This window comes from Ascaphus truei, chromosome 3 (assembly GCF_040206685.1).
Source record: "Ascaphus truei isolate aAscTru1 chromosome 3, aAscTru1.hap1, whole genome shotgun sequence".
In the NCBI taxonomy this organism is placed as follows: domain Eukaryota; kingdom Metazoa; phylum Chordata; class Amphibia; order Anura; family Ascaphidae; genus Ascaphus; species Ascaphus truei.
In genome coordinates this window covers 130,819,125-130,832,034 of record NC_134485.1, presented here as the reverse complement: position 1 = coordinate 130,832,034, position 12,910 = coordinate 130,819,125, and the positions used below count along the sequence as shown (strand labels likewise).

The window sequence follows — 12,910 nt, the reverse complement described above, 5'->3', positions numbered from 1 at the left end:
CGGCAAGTATTGCTACACCTATTCACACCTGGCCTGGCAACGCCAAAACACCACACTCCGGACACGCTCCTTCTGCTGCGGGTGCGTGCACATATACGTCCCCACCTCAGTATAAGGGACGAGTCTGGTCTGCGGGCAGCACCGGCGTAAAACACTATAAAACAGTACAAAGATTGGTCCTATGCAATCGTTGGTTATCTATTGGACATTTTGACAAATGTTTAAGTGTAAGGGATCTGTATCTGTTTATGGGAAACCTACCTGTGAAAAAAGCAAAATAGTAATAGCGGTGACAGCCCCAGGTAAATGCTCTGTCTAAACGAGCCTATCACTATGTTTATTTGCACATTGTGTGCTACGGATTAAGCCCTGGGGTGCAGCATTCCGAGAGCAGGGTGGACCATTGCTTCATTCCACAGTTACAGGATAGTTGAAACTAGTAGGTGAGATATCCAGGCCAGGTTTTGTACTAGCTCTGGTCTCTTTCACCTGGTCTGATCATGAGGAAACAGGTATTTAAACTTGCTTGGTACTGTTTCAGTCTCCTTTTCTCTGCCCCAAGAGTCTGGAGGCTGGACCGATGCCAGGAAACTCAGAGGGAGAGACTGAAGCTGCAAGATAAATTTTGTTATCTTTTCTTACTTCACAACCGTGACATTTTTATTTAGTTGGTAAGTGGACAAGCTCGTCTGTAGAAGAGCTTCCTGTGAATTGTATAGTTAGAGCTCAGTTGGGCTAGAATTTTGTTTATTTTGTGTGTTTTGTACACTGCAGTCCCACTCTGAGGGGGAATAAAGCAGGCAAAAGCCAGAGAGCCTAACCCATTGGTTTTTAGTCTTCTATTTTACCCTAAAAGACTATGTGTTATATAGCATGGCCTGGACAAAAATCAGAATGGCTGAAGGGACTTTTATCACACAGCTCAAACCCCTATGTAAATGAGCTGGACTGAAAAGGAAAAATGTCCTGAATGATGATCTCTCTATTGAATTACAATGAAGGCAACGTTGAAGGCCCCTTGTTAAATAACATTATGAAAAATTCAAACCTCCAGTAAGTCTAGGTATACACAAATTGAGATGCTTTTTACAATAGTTTATAATGATATAATGAAATATCTAACCGCATCCTAAATCTAATATAACATCTTTGGAGAAAAAAAGCTCTTAGGGAAATTTTAATCTTTGTTAGCTATGATTTCTAAACCATCTTACAAGGGTCGTAATATCATTATACATCTGCATGAACAGAATGTATTTTCACAATTGCCGCGTGCAGAGCGCTATACGAAATTATTGGGTAATCTAATGGTTCAATTTAAAGAAGAAATTGATACCATTTTGTATAGTAGTTTTGATGATGGACATTACAAAATAACAGTTTATATTATTCATTGTGGATAAACCAATCTTGCCAACCTTTGATTTGATACCCAAAATGCAAAAAAATCCTTCAGGAAGTCCAATAGTTTCTGGAATTATGAGCCTATGTGAACCAATAAATCAATTTATTGACACTGCTCTTAGACTGCAACCACTCACCATCAAGACCTCTGTGGCATTTCTCAATAAATGCCACTTATCAATCTACAAGTCTACATTCGAAGCGTTTTACAAACTAACTGATAGCAGAAGAGTAATTTCACAAGGAACATAAATAAACATAAACAATATACAGTATAAAAAACAAAATTAGAATCAGCACTCCAATGCGTAAATGTAGCAACGAATAGTACAAAGTTAGGTGCTGGGCAACCAGAGGGACCACGAAATCCCTAAAATTACTTAGAAATAACAAAAATCGATAGCCTGTAGTAAAGTAGTCAACAAGAGACAAGGTAGAATGAAGCAATAAATGGTGTATTAACTTCTAGTGTACACAAAAAATACAGAGAAAGGTTAACATAATCGGACAACAATACTACAGTATAAGCTAATGATTTTAAGACAAATATTACTGAAACAAGTTAGATGATACTTATGTGTGAGCTCCACAGTACTGAATAGAAAAACTGAAAAAATACATAAATCAAGATAATAATGGAGCAAGGTACACAGGAGGCAAAAAAAAAAACGGTCTAAAAATAACAGCCACAAAAAGGGGGGAAACAAATTCCAAAAAAGTGAAAATGGGGGCAACGTTTCGGGGAAAACACAATTTTCAGACCCATTCCTACAGGTTCTAAACAACCTTAAGTACTTCCTCAAAAAACCGCTTCAAAATATTACCAGCTTCTCAGACCAGCAAGAGTAAATGGCGAAAAAATCAGGCACAACAGCAGATAAGCAGGAACCAGATATCAGGTTGGCGTGTACATGAGAACAGTATGAAAATGAACTCTACAAAGGACTAGATAGAACTTGATGGAAGTAGGAATTAATAGATGTGGAAGAATGACCAACGGACAAGGAAAGGATCCACTGCATCTATATAGCATATGAAGGATGGGAGGGACCCAACCAGATCAGGGCCCAGCAATCAGGAAAGGACAATGATTGTAACCCAGGGAGTATGGAAGGCATCTTTAAAATGTCAAACATGTAGAGCATAAATAAAGTGTATATATACTCTTTATTTATACTCTTCATGTTTAACTTCTTACAGATGTCTTCCTCATCCCTGGGTTACAGTCATGGTCATTTTCTGATTGCTGGGTCCTGATCTGTTTGGGTCCCTCCAATCCTTCATATGATATATCGATGCACAGGATCCTTTCCTTGTCCATTGGTCGGTCTCCCACCTCTACCAAGTCCTACTTCCATCAAGTCAAATCTGGTCCTTTGCATACTATCTTCATGTACAATACATCCTTCCTGTTATACTGTATATACGATTTTGCTGTCTGATGCTGTCCATATTACTGCCTGTGACATACTGGATTCTCCACATTAATTGCCCGTCAGTTTTAATCTCGGGTTTAACAGAGTTGCTGCTCTTGGTAGTCTTATCTCACCCTTTGTTTCTTGGTATGAGCTATGCTAGATTTTTTGCATTTTTGATGTCTGATCTGTCCATTATGCTTTTTCTGGCTGGTGTTAAACCTACACTTTATTATTTTATTACACTATAGCCAGGCAAGGGTTCTTGGTAGGTTTTCATTTATTACACCAGATGTATGCCTTTTTATGTTTATGCATGTTTTTGCATTAATGGATTGCTGCTATTACTTTCTGTCTCCGTGTTCTGTGGTTGGCCAGCTGAGTCTTCTGACCATGGGATAATTGTACGCTGTTGATACGTCAGTTGGTGTTTGGCTGTCACCATGACTACAGCTGGATCATCTTGGCCTCCGTTGGCACCATTACACAACGTGACACAATGGTGTAATCACTTTAATCCTTTATCAGTTGCCCGGTGGTTCACTTTCTTCACAGGCATCTTCACTTCTATGCTACACTGCGATGGACATTTCCTGATATCTGAATCCTGCTTATCTGTTGTTGTGCCTGATTATTTCACCACAGCAGACTTGCTGGTCTTAGAAGCTAGTAACATTCTGAGGTGGCTTATTGAGGTAAGTGCTTTAAGTTGTTTAGAACCTGCAGCAATGAGCCTGAAGATGGAGTCTTTCCCCGAAGTGTAGCCCCCCCTTCACTTTTTTGTAACTTGTCCCCCCCCTCCCGTTTCAGGGGCTGTTCCCTTTTTGACAATCTATATTTCTGCCTCCTTCTGTGTACGATGCTCCATTACCAGCTTCATTTATGTATTTTTTCAGTTTTTCTACTTAGTGCTGTGGAGTTCACAGATAAGTATCATTTGACGTTTTCAATCATTTTTGTCTCTGATTGTGAACCTCCATAGCTTATACTGTAGTGTTGTTATCTGATTATGTTGACCTTTCTCTGTGTTTTTAGTGTACACTAGGAGTTACCCTTTTCTGCACATTCTACCTTGTTTCTTGTTGAGTACTTTATTACATGATTGCAGGCTACCAATTTTGTTATTTAAGTAATAATACCTGAAGAATAGGGCATTACTGGCCAGGGCATTACTGGCTGGGAGAGTTGAAGGCCCGAGGCGAAGCCGAGGGACTTTAACCCAGCCAGGGCATTATTGACCAGTAATGCCCTGTTCTGAGGGGATTATTACTATTATAGGCTAAATGTAGTCTTTTTTCATAAAATAGACACTTTTGTTTAAATATATAAATCGTAACTCTGCTGATGCAACTGTGTAGGAAAAACAAGTGAAGTAGCAAATGAGAGGGGAGATAGCTGAGGGGGGGGAGAGATGAGGGAGGGGGGGGAGAGAGGTGAGGGGGTAGAGAAGAGAGGTGGTGGGGAGAGAGATGAGGGGGTGAGAGGAGAGAGGCAAAGGGGGGGAGGAGAGAAAGGTAGTAAGAGGAGAGAGAGGTGAGGATTGGGGAGAAGAGATAGGTGAGGGGGGATTGAGAGATGGGGAGAGGTGAGGGGTGGGGGGGGGGAGAGCATTGTGAGGGGGTGGGGGGGAGAGAGTGAGGTGAGGGGGTGGGAGGAGTGAGAGAGAGATGAGGGGGTGGGAGGAGAGGTGAGGGGGTGGGAGGAGAGAGAGGTGAGGGGGTGGGAGGAGAGGTGAGTGGGGTAGGAGAGATTGGTGAGTGGGGGGAAGAAAAGAGAGAGGTGAGGGGGAGGAGAGAGATAGGTGAGGGGGGAGGAGAGAGAGGTGAGAGGTGGAGGAGAGAGAGGTGAAGGTGGAGGAGAGAGAGGTGAAGGGGGAGGAGAGAGAGGTGAGGGCGAGGAGAGAGAGGTGAGAGGGGAGGAGAGAGAGGTGAGGGGGGAGAAGGGAGAGTGGAGAAGAGAGAAAGGGGGAGAAGAGAAACGGTAGATAGAGAGGTGAGGGGGAGAGAGAGAGGGGAGAGGGTAGGGGGGGACGAGGTAAGGGGGGAAAGGGATGAGGGAGCATGGGGGGAAGTGGAGGGGTTGAAGAGGGGAGGGGGAGAGGTGGGTCAAGGGGAGATGGAGAAGAGAAGTGGGGGAGACAGTGATTTTAACTACAAACTAAATAAAAGCCCCAAAAAATTACCTTAGCAGAAGCTATACAAGTTGTGGAAGAAACATTACTTTGTTGCAAGTAACAAAGTTACTATTTGGGACCCGCCAGCTTCTGACAGCACTAGCGGCTTTGAGAGAGAGAGAGCCTGCATATGCTGCCGTGCAGTAAGAGGAGAGGAACGGAAATGCAGCTGGAGCTTGGACCGGGAGAGGTATTTACTGTTAGCAGTTTTAAATTTGGCAGTTTTGTTATTCAAATTCTCAGTGCGCCTCCCTGCATCTCTGAAAGGTGAATTGGCAAGTTGCCAAAATTTCAGGCATTACTGAATGAATAATGCCCGGAATTCTAACCAATCAGAGAGCAAGGATTTCAGTAATGCCCGGAATTTTACAGCTTTAGCCAATAATTATAAATAAAGAGGAGGTCATGTGAACGTTAAAATAAAAATATGTATGCAGTATATCTATTTGTCTTAAATGTACTTACCCAAAGAGCAGAACATAAAGTTAGCACAAGACAAACCTAAAAAAATAAAAAAAAATTGCTGTCAATATTCCAGATTTTTTTCAATGAAACATTTTAAAAGAACAAAGTATATATATAAAAATTACATTTCAGGCAAAAGACATATACAGGCATACCCCGGTTTAAGGACACTCACTTTAAGTACACTCGCGAGTAAGGACATATCGCCCAATAGGCAAACGGCAGCTCGCGCATGCGCCTGTCAGCATGTCCTGAACAGCAATACCGGCTCCCTACCTGTACCGAAGCTGTGCGCAAGCAGGGAGACTATAGAGCCTGTTACAAATGCATTATTTACATCAGTTATGCACGTATATGACGATTGCAGTACAGTACATGCATCGATAAGTGGAAAAAAGGTAGTGCTTCACTTTAAGTACATTTTCGCTTTACATACATGCGCCGGTCCCATTGCGTACGTTAATGCGGGGTATGCCTGTAGTAAGTGTTTTTAACACCAATATTTAATTCTCATTTCCACATTTACTTTTACATACGTTTGTTACTTACTACAAAACAACTCTAAAATCATCAATTTACAGCTATACTGCACAGGCATGAAAAGTACATCTAACGTAACCTTAAGTAGAGGTGTCATTATCTTGATATTCTAGCTACAGCATGCAATTTAATTTGGCCTCAAAGTACTGTATAGTGTATTTCATGTGTTTATATTGCACTATCTACTCCAACTGAATTATTTCAGTGAGGCAGTATGTCCCTAATATTTGTTACCTAAATACATAACATAACAGTGTTAATTGATCTGTCTCTCATGCTCATTCAGCAGTTTTGTTCCTGTACACTGTACAGCATACAGTAACTATCAATAATGGGTCAGGCAGAAGATAAATGTTGGTCACAATGGGGGTTATTCATTGAACAGTGATGGTGCAGAACTCAGTTTTGTTGACTTTTAATATTGTTGCCTACACTGCCACTATCTCTTAGTTTCCAAAAAAAGACCAACAACTACTTTAATGTCATAATCAAAACATTTATTAATCACGATAAACAATGTACTTTAAAAAAAAATGCAAGGTTAGAGAACAACTATCAACAGTGAGAACATGCCTCACTGTTTTTCAGAAGCACACGGAAAAGATACATTTTCGTATGGATTTGAGGAAGAAGAGCACCTTTTCCCAGGGGTTTTGCCATCCTTTCTCCTGGTTAACCCTGGCTTAAAGGAAAATTATACAGGCTCCATCTGTCCTAAACAACTACAGTATAGTTTAAATGTAATTGCTAAATGTGAAAACAAAAGACTGCAATATGGTTGGCAAATTTTAAAAAGTCATAAAATGAAACAGGATGTACACAGAAAAATAAAATAAAGTCACTTATGTTGCGAGCTTCTACAATGGACTTGGAAGATCTAAATGCAAGATTTTCAATCTTTCAATAAGCATAGAACCCATGGTAAAATATGGGTATTTTTCAGAATGTCTGTTAACCTTATATTTAAAAAAAAAATGTTTAAAAAATACCAACTCATTGTATTTTAACCAACAAAGCAGACTTCTTTGGCATAAAACTTTTAATGAAATGGAAAAATCTAATTAAAAAATACATAATATGACATGACATGACATATCATGGTGAAATTAAACAACACCCTGCACACCAATGATTAATAACAATTTCAAATGAATTTTCCATAAATAGAAAAACATCAAATAAGCAATCTCTAGAAAAGACAGAAGTGGAGAATGGTTTGACATCCTTGGCCCCAAAAATATGTCAATACAAGCACACACCCATAAAATCTCTGATTGAGAGGGGCGCGCATGCGACGGCACAGTCGATGCACGCGAGCTAGGGGAGCTCTGTGCACTCCACAACAGGATCTGAAATAAACCCCCGATCGCGATCCTGACCAGCTCCGTGAGACTCCGCACCGGCCGGGGGAATCCCCAGTGATGACGTCATGGAAGACCATAAAGCCAGGGACTCCAGATCTCTCCCGCTACAGCCACTGACAGCCAGCGGTAGCGGAGAGAAGAAAAGCCAAAGATGGCACCGCCGAGGCGAGCGCACAGGAGCGCGCAGCTACAACAATAGAAGACACAATAATAGTGCAACCCTGTCTGGAATGGTAATCTGAAATGGTCTTAATGCAGAAGTATGCAAATAAAAAGGTTCCCTAATGCAGATAAGACAGGTGAGTGAACAAACAGTGGAACCCAATCACCTGATAAAGCAAATCACCTAATAAAGATGGAATAAATGCTGAATGACATACAAACAGCAAAACATAAGGCAGCAAATCTCTGAACAGAAGAGCAGTAACAATAAAAACCACTCTGGGAAAGTTTTCAGGCAGCAATAACAGTGTATTGGTATACAGTAAACCGCAGCAGCGGTAGGCAGTACAAAATCACAGGAAAATCCTGGGATAGGGCATGATGCAAACAAGAAGCGTCCTGGTATTGGAGTGGGTGATCCAACTGGTGACGCTGGTGTTGCAGAGGACTCGCTGCGCCATGCGGTTCCTCTGCTCTCCGCGACCACAGCACTTCCGGGTACACCCCCTTCCAACTGGGAACTCCACGTGACGGCTCCCAGTCTCAGTCGCAGCAGCCAATAGCACAGGGATCTGCTCTCAATGCGTGACCACTTCCGTGTTTCGCCAGCAGCTCAATGCAAGTGGTATTTCATGCCAGTCTCCGGAGTCTGGATAGTTGTCTGCTTGCAGGGTCCTGCGTCCTCTGTGTCCAGGTATAGAGGTCTGTTCCCTTTGTGCCTTGCCCAGACCAGAAGTTTCTTTATTGGCAAAAAGAACTATGGAGCTTGAATTATAAAATGGACATCTCTCTTACAAAATCAGGTAAATACTGACGACAAGGTCCTATATCTCAATGAAGAGATAACAGCTATGAGGGATGGTATAGACGATCTAGAGAACAAGGAGCGAAGGCAGAATTTACGAATCCGCCATGTGCCTGAGTCGGCCTGCGCAGAAGGCCTCCAGCCATACCTCAAGAGACTGTTCACGTCAATTGATCCCCAGTAACAAGACGGTGACCTCTTGATGGATAGAGCTCACAGAGCCCTGGGACCAATATTCAATGACCCCAAAAGAAGTAGAGACGTAGTCATAAGACTCCACCAATATGCAACCAAACAAAGGATCATAAAATGTTGCAGAAAAAGCGGATTTTTCAAGATCTGTCCAGAATGACTATTGAGTGGAGGAGAGGGCTGCGTCCAGTGACAACGGTGCTTCAGGAGAAGGGTATTCGTTACCGGTGGGACTTCCCGTTCCGTCTGGTGGTAAACCACAGAGGCAGACAGGTCTCCCTCCGTTATCCCGAGGAATCATCGTCTTTTCTATCGGCACGGCCTTGTCTACCGTTATGTTTAGCAAAAAGAAAGTACACCCTCTTTGCATTCTATGGTTTTACGTATCAGGACATAATAACAATCATCTATTCCTTAGCAGGTCTAAAAATTGGACATAATAACAACACCTTAGATGAACAACAACACATGACATATTACACAGTCTCATGATTTATTTAAAAAAATAAAGCCAAAATGGAGAAGCTATGTGTGAAAAACTAAGTACACCCTTACTGCTTCCAAAGGAATTAAGATGCTAAGTAGCAGACAGGTGCTGCTAATCAAATGCCCTTGATTAATTGATCATCAGCAAGTGTGACCACCTCTATAAAAGCCAAAGTTTTAGCAGTTTGCTGATCTGGAGCACTCAGGTGTGTGTTAACACAATGCCAAGGAGGAAAGACATCAGCAATGATCTTAGAGAAGCAATTGTTGCTGCCCATCAATCTGGGAAGGGTTATAAAGCCATTTCCAAACAATTTAAAATCCATCATTCTACAGTGAGAAAGATTATTCAAAAGTGGAAAACATTCAAGACAGTTGCCAATCTTCCCAGGAGTGGACGTCCCATCAAATTCACCCCAAGGTCAGACCGTGTAATGCTCAGAGAAATTGCAAAATACCCAAGAGTTACATCTCAGACTCTACAGGCCTAAGTTAGCATGTTAAATGTTAAAGTTCATGACAGTACAATTAGAAAAAGACTGAACAATTATGGTTTGTTTGGAGGGTTGCCAGGAGAAAGCCTCTTCTCTCTAAAAAAAAAACATGGCAGCAGGGCTTACAGGTGCGCCGACGAGTATTCTAAAACGTGCCTTGGAAAATCTGGGGCTATCACCAACAAGACTCAGGTACATGCTGGGTACATGCTGCAACATTTCAGTGACATTTCTGCAGAGACTAATGGCCCATTGGATTAACACAGCAGGGGTCCCTGGCAGTCCCATTAAGTTTGAATGGAACTGCCAGGGACCCCCGCTGTTAATCCGATGGGCCATTAGTCTGTCTGAAGAAATGTCACTGAAATGTTGCAGCATGTACCTGGGTCTTGTTGGTGATTGCCCCAGATTTGTTTTAGAATACTCGTCGGCACGACAGTAGGTTTGCAAAGTTGCATCTGAACAAACCACAAGACTTCTGGAACAATGTCCTTTGGACAGACGAGACCCAAGTGGAGATGTTTGGCCATAATGCACACACAGAGACCCACCTTTGGCGAAAACCAAAACACCGCATATCAGCACAAACACATCATACCAACTGTCAAGCACAGTGGTGGAGGGGTGATGATTTGGGCTTGTTTTGCAGCCACATGACCTGGGAATCTTGCAGTCATTGAGTTGACCATGAACTCCTCTGTATACCAAAGTATTCTAGAGTCAAATGTGAGGCCATCTGTCCGACAGCTAAAGCTTGGCAAAAATTGGGTCATGCAACAGGACAATGATCCCAAGCACACCAGCAAATCTACAACAGTATGGCTGAAAAAGAAAAGAATCAAGGTGTTGCAATGGCCCAGTCAAAGTCCAGACCTCAACCCGATTGAAATGCTGTGGCTGGACCTTGAGAGCTGTGCATAAACAAATGCCCACAAACCTCAATGAACTGAAGTAATGTTGTAAAGAAGAGTGGGCCAAAATTCCTCCACAACGATGTGAGCGACTGATAAAGTCATACAGAAAACGATTACTTCAAGTTATTGCTGCTAAAGGTGGTTCTACAAGCTATTGAATCATAAGGTATACTTAGTTTTTCACACATGGCTTCTCCATTTTGGCTTTATTTTTGTTAAATAAATCATGATAGTGTAATATGTCACGTGTTGCTGTTCATCTGAGGTTGTATTTACCTAATTTTTTAGACCTGCTAAGGATCAATGTATAGTCTATGCAAAGAAATTCACTTTTGCCACCTGGCGGATACGCGCAAAACCGCAACCACACACATCAGAATCCAGATAATCCAGGTAATCAGCGACAGTAAACAAAGGTGTGATTGACAGCCTTCACGGGGAGATGATATAGTGAATGCCACGTGGAATACAGCACACTTCACAGACGCTGGTCCGATAAATAGTCGGATAAAGGCCCCTGCATCTGTACCTCCTTTCTCACTTCCCCCTCATCTCTCACCCTCCCTTCACTTTACTTCCTTATGAAGTCTCTGATTCTTTCCACACCTCTCTCCTCCAGCATTCTTGTTTTCTCCTCATATGTCAACTGACTTCCTCTCTTTCTTTGTCTGCTTTCAGTGTAAACTTTTTAGTTATCTGACTCTTCTTATCTGCCACCAGGCCATGTGCATTATGATGTGACGTGCCAGATACATAGCCTACCAGGTACAACACCCACTGGCTGACTTGCTTGTCAGTATACATCCCTAGAGTCTCCTTAGTATGCCTGCAAAGTGTTAGGTGTCTAGGTGTCATGGTCTTGGAGCTATGGCTCTGACAGACCGACAGACTCTCTCTTTTATTATTACTATATACAGATACAGTAATATGTCCAACATTAGCCATTCTTGTATGCTTTAACATGCTAGTGTAACTGTCACATTGGAAAAAAGCCGTGGGAATAAGCTTTGAATATTAAATTTTCTAGCCAGATAACCCAAAACATATTTGTATAGATAAAGTAGTGTGTATGTCTCCACTGCATTGAACTGTATTTTTTTTATATAATTCTACACTACCTGTATGTAATACATCATTCTTTATTTCATTTCATTTTTAAACACTTACCAACATAATAGTTGTAGCTATCCAGCGAGTGCTTTCAAACATTCTTTTAAACTGTTTTATAGGCCCCATGAGAAACATTGTGCTAAAAAAAAAAAAAAGAGAGAATACATGTTAACACGTAAGAATATTAAAATATTAAATAGGTCCCTTTTTAAATCTTATACACAAATCTTTACATTGATGTTATTGCAGAAAAATACATGTAATGGATTTTCTCATGAAATTTCTGTAAAATATTATAATAATAATTTTTATTAAGTTTATGAAAGTAATGATTTTATGGCTTTTACATATATTGTACAAAAAAATTAAGTTTTCCTCTATGCTTAAGTGTATATTCACTAATGAAGGAAGGCGAGGCTGACACGAAGACATTTCTCAAAGTATATTTGTGTTATACACAATTAAAGGGGAAATAGTACCCTTTTCTAGTAAACATTTTTAAAATAAAAGCAGCAATATGAGCTGCTCAGAGTTTTGTTGTTTTATTACCTAAACTAGGAACCTCGTTGTTTCCCAGATGCAGAGAATGTTATCCACAAAATGGTTGTGGGATCAGGCTTGCTCCAGCAACCAATAGAAAGTTGCGTCATCAGGAGATGATGTGCAATTTTCTATTGGTGACCCTGTGCGAGTAATTCTATACATTTCTGTGCCAAGAACTAGCAAAATCGATGTAAAACATACAGTTAGCAGTGCAGGTGGAACAGTAACAGCAGCAGTAGATGTACCAGCCATTATTGGTACAAGCAGTAGGTCCATTTTGACTGGTTAAAAATGGATTGTCCGCTGAAGCCGGCCAATCAATGGAACAGCAATCTCATTGGTCCCCTCTTAGGACCAAATTATAAAAGAAAATCAGACAATCAAATGAACAGATATTAGTGCACTGTAAAATAAATGAATGTGCAGTAAAAAAAAAAAAAGGTGTGAGAGTGTAAAACAATACAAATGGGGGGTTACCAAGCACAGCACCCTGCCCTACCCACTGGGAGGCTAACTCTGACACCAACACAGTGGACACAACGTGGATGTACTCTGCCTGGATAAAAGAGCACACAAGTGCCCAGAACAACATCACAATGTCCATTGGGACCTCCCCTCCCAAACACTGCTCCCTGGCCTTTTAAATCACCATTTTAGCCAATGCCAGGAGCAGGTTGGTAAGGAGATCTCTAGGCTTATTGACAACTGTAGCATGTACAGAAAGTCCAGAGAAAATTACCCACAACAGAGAGATGAAAACAAAGTATTTAGCAATATATTTCTTTGTATGTCATCACTTATCTTGATAAAATATAGTATTGGACCACAATGACTGATAGTTAA

General features: G+C 41.3%; 1 protein-coding gene across 1 annotated transcript in view; it reads right to left on the bottom strand.

Moving 5' to 3' along the window:
• The window catches only part of SFT2D2 (SFT2 domain containing 2), a 167,590-nt gene that overhangs the window by 48,711 nt on the left and 105,969 nt on the right, over positions 1-12,910 (bottom strand). The window contains exons 4-5 of the mRNA XM_075589546.1: positions 11,582-11,663; positions 5,458-5,493 (exon numbers count right to left, since the gene is read on the bottom strand). Of these exons, the coding sequence (XP_075445661.1) occupies positions 5,458-5,493; positions 11,582-11,663 (118 nt within the window). The remainder of the gene's footprint in view (positions 1-5,457; positions 5,494-11,581; positions 11,664-12,910) is intronic.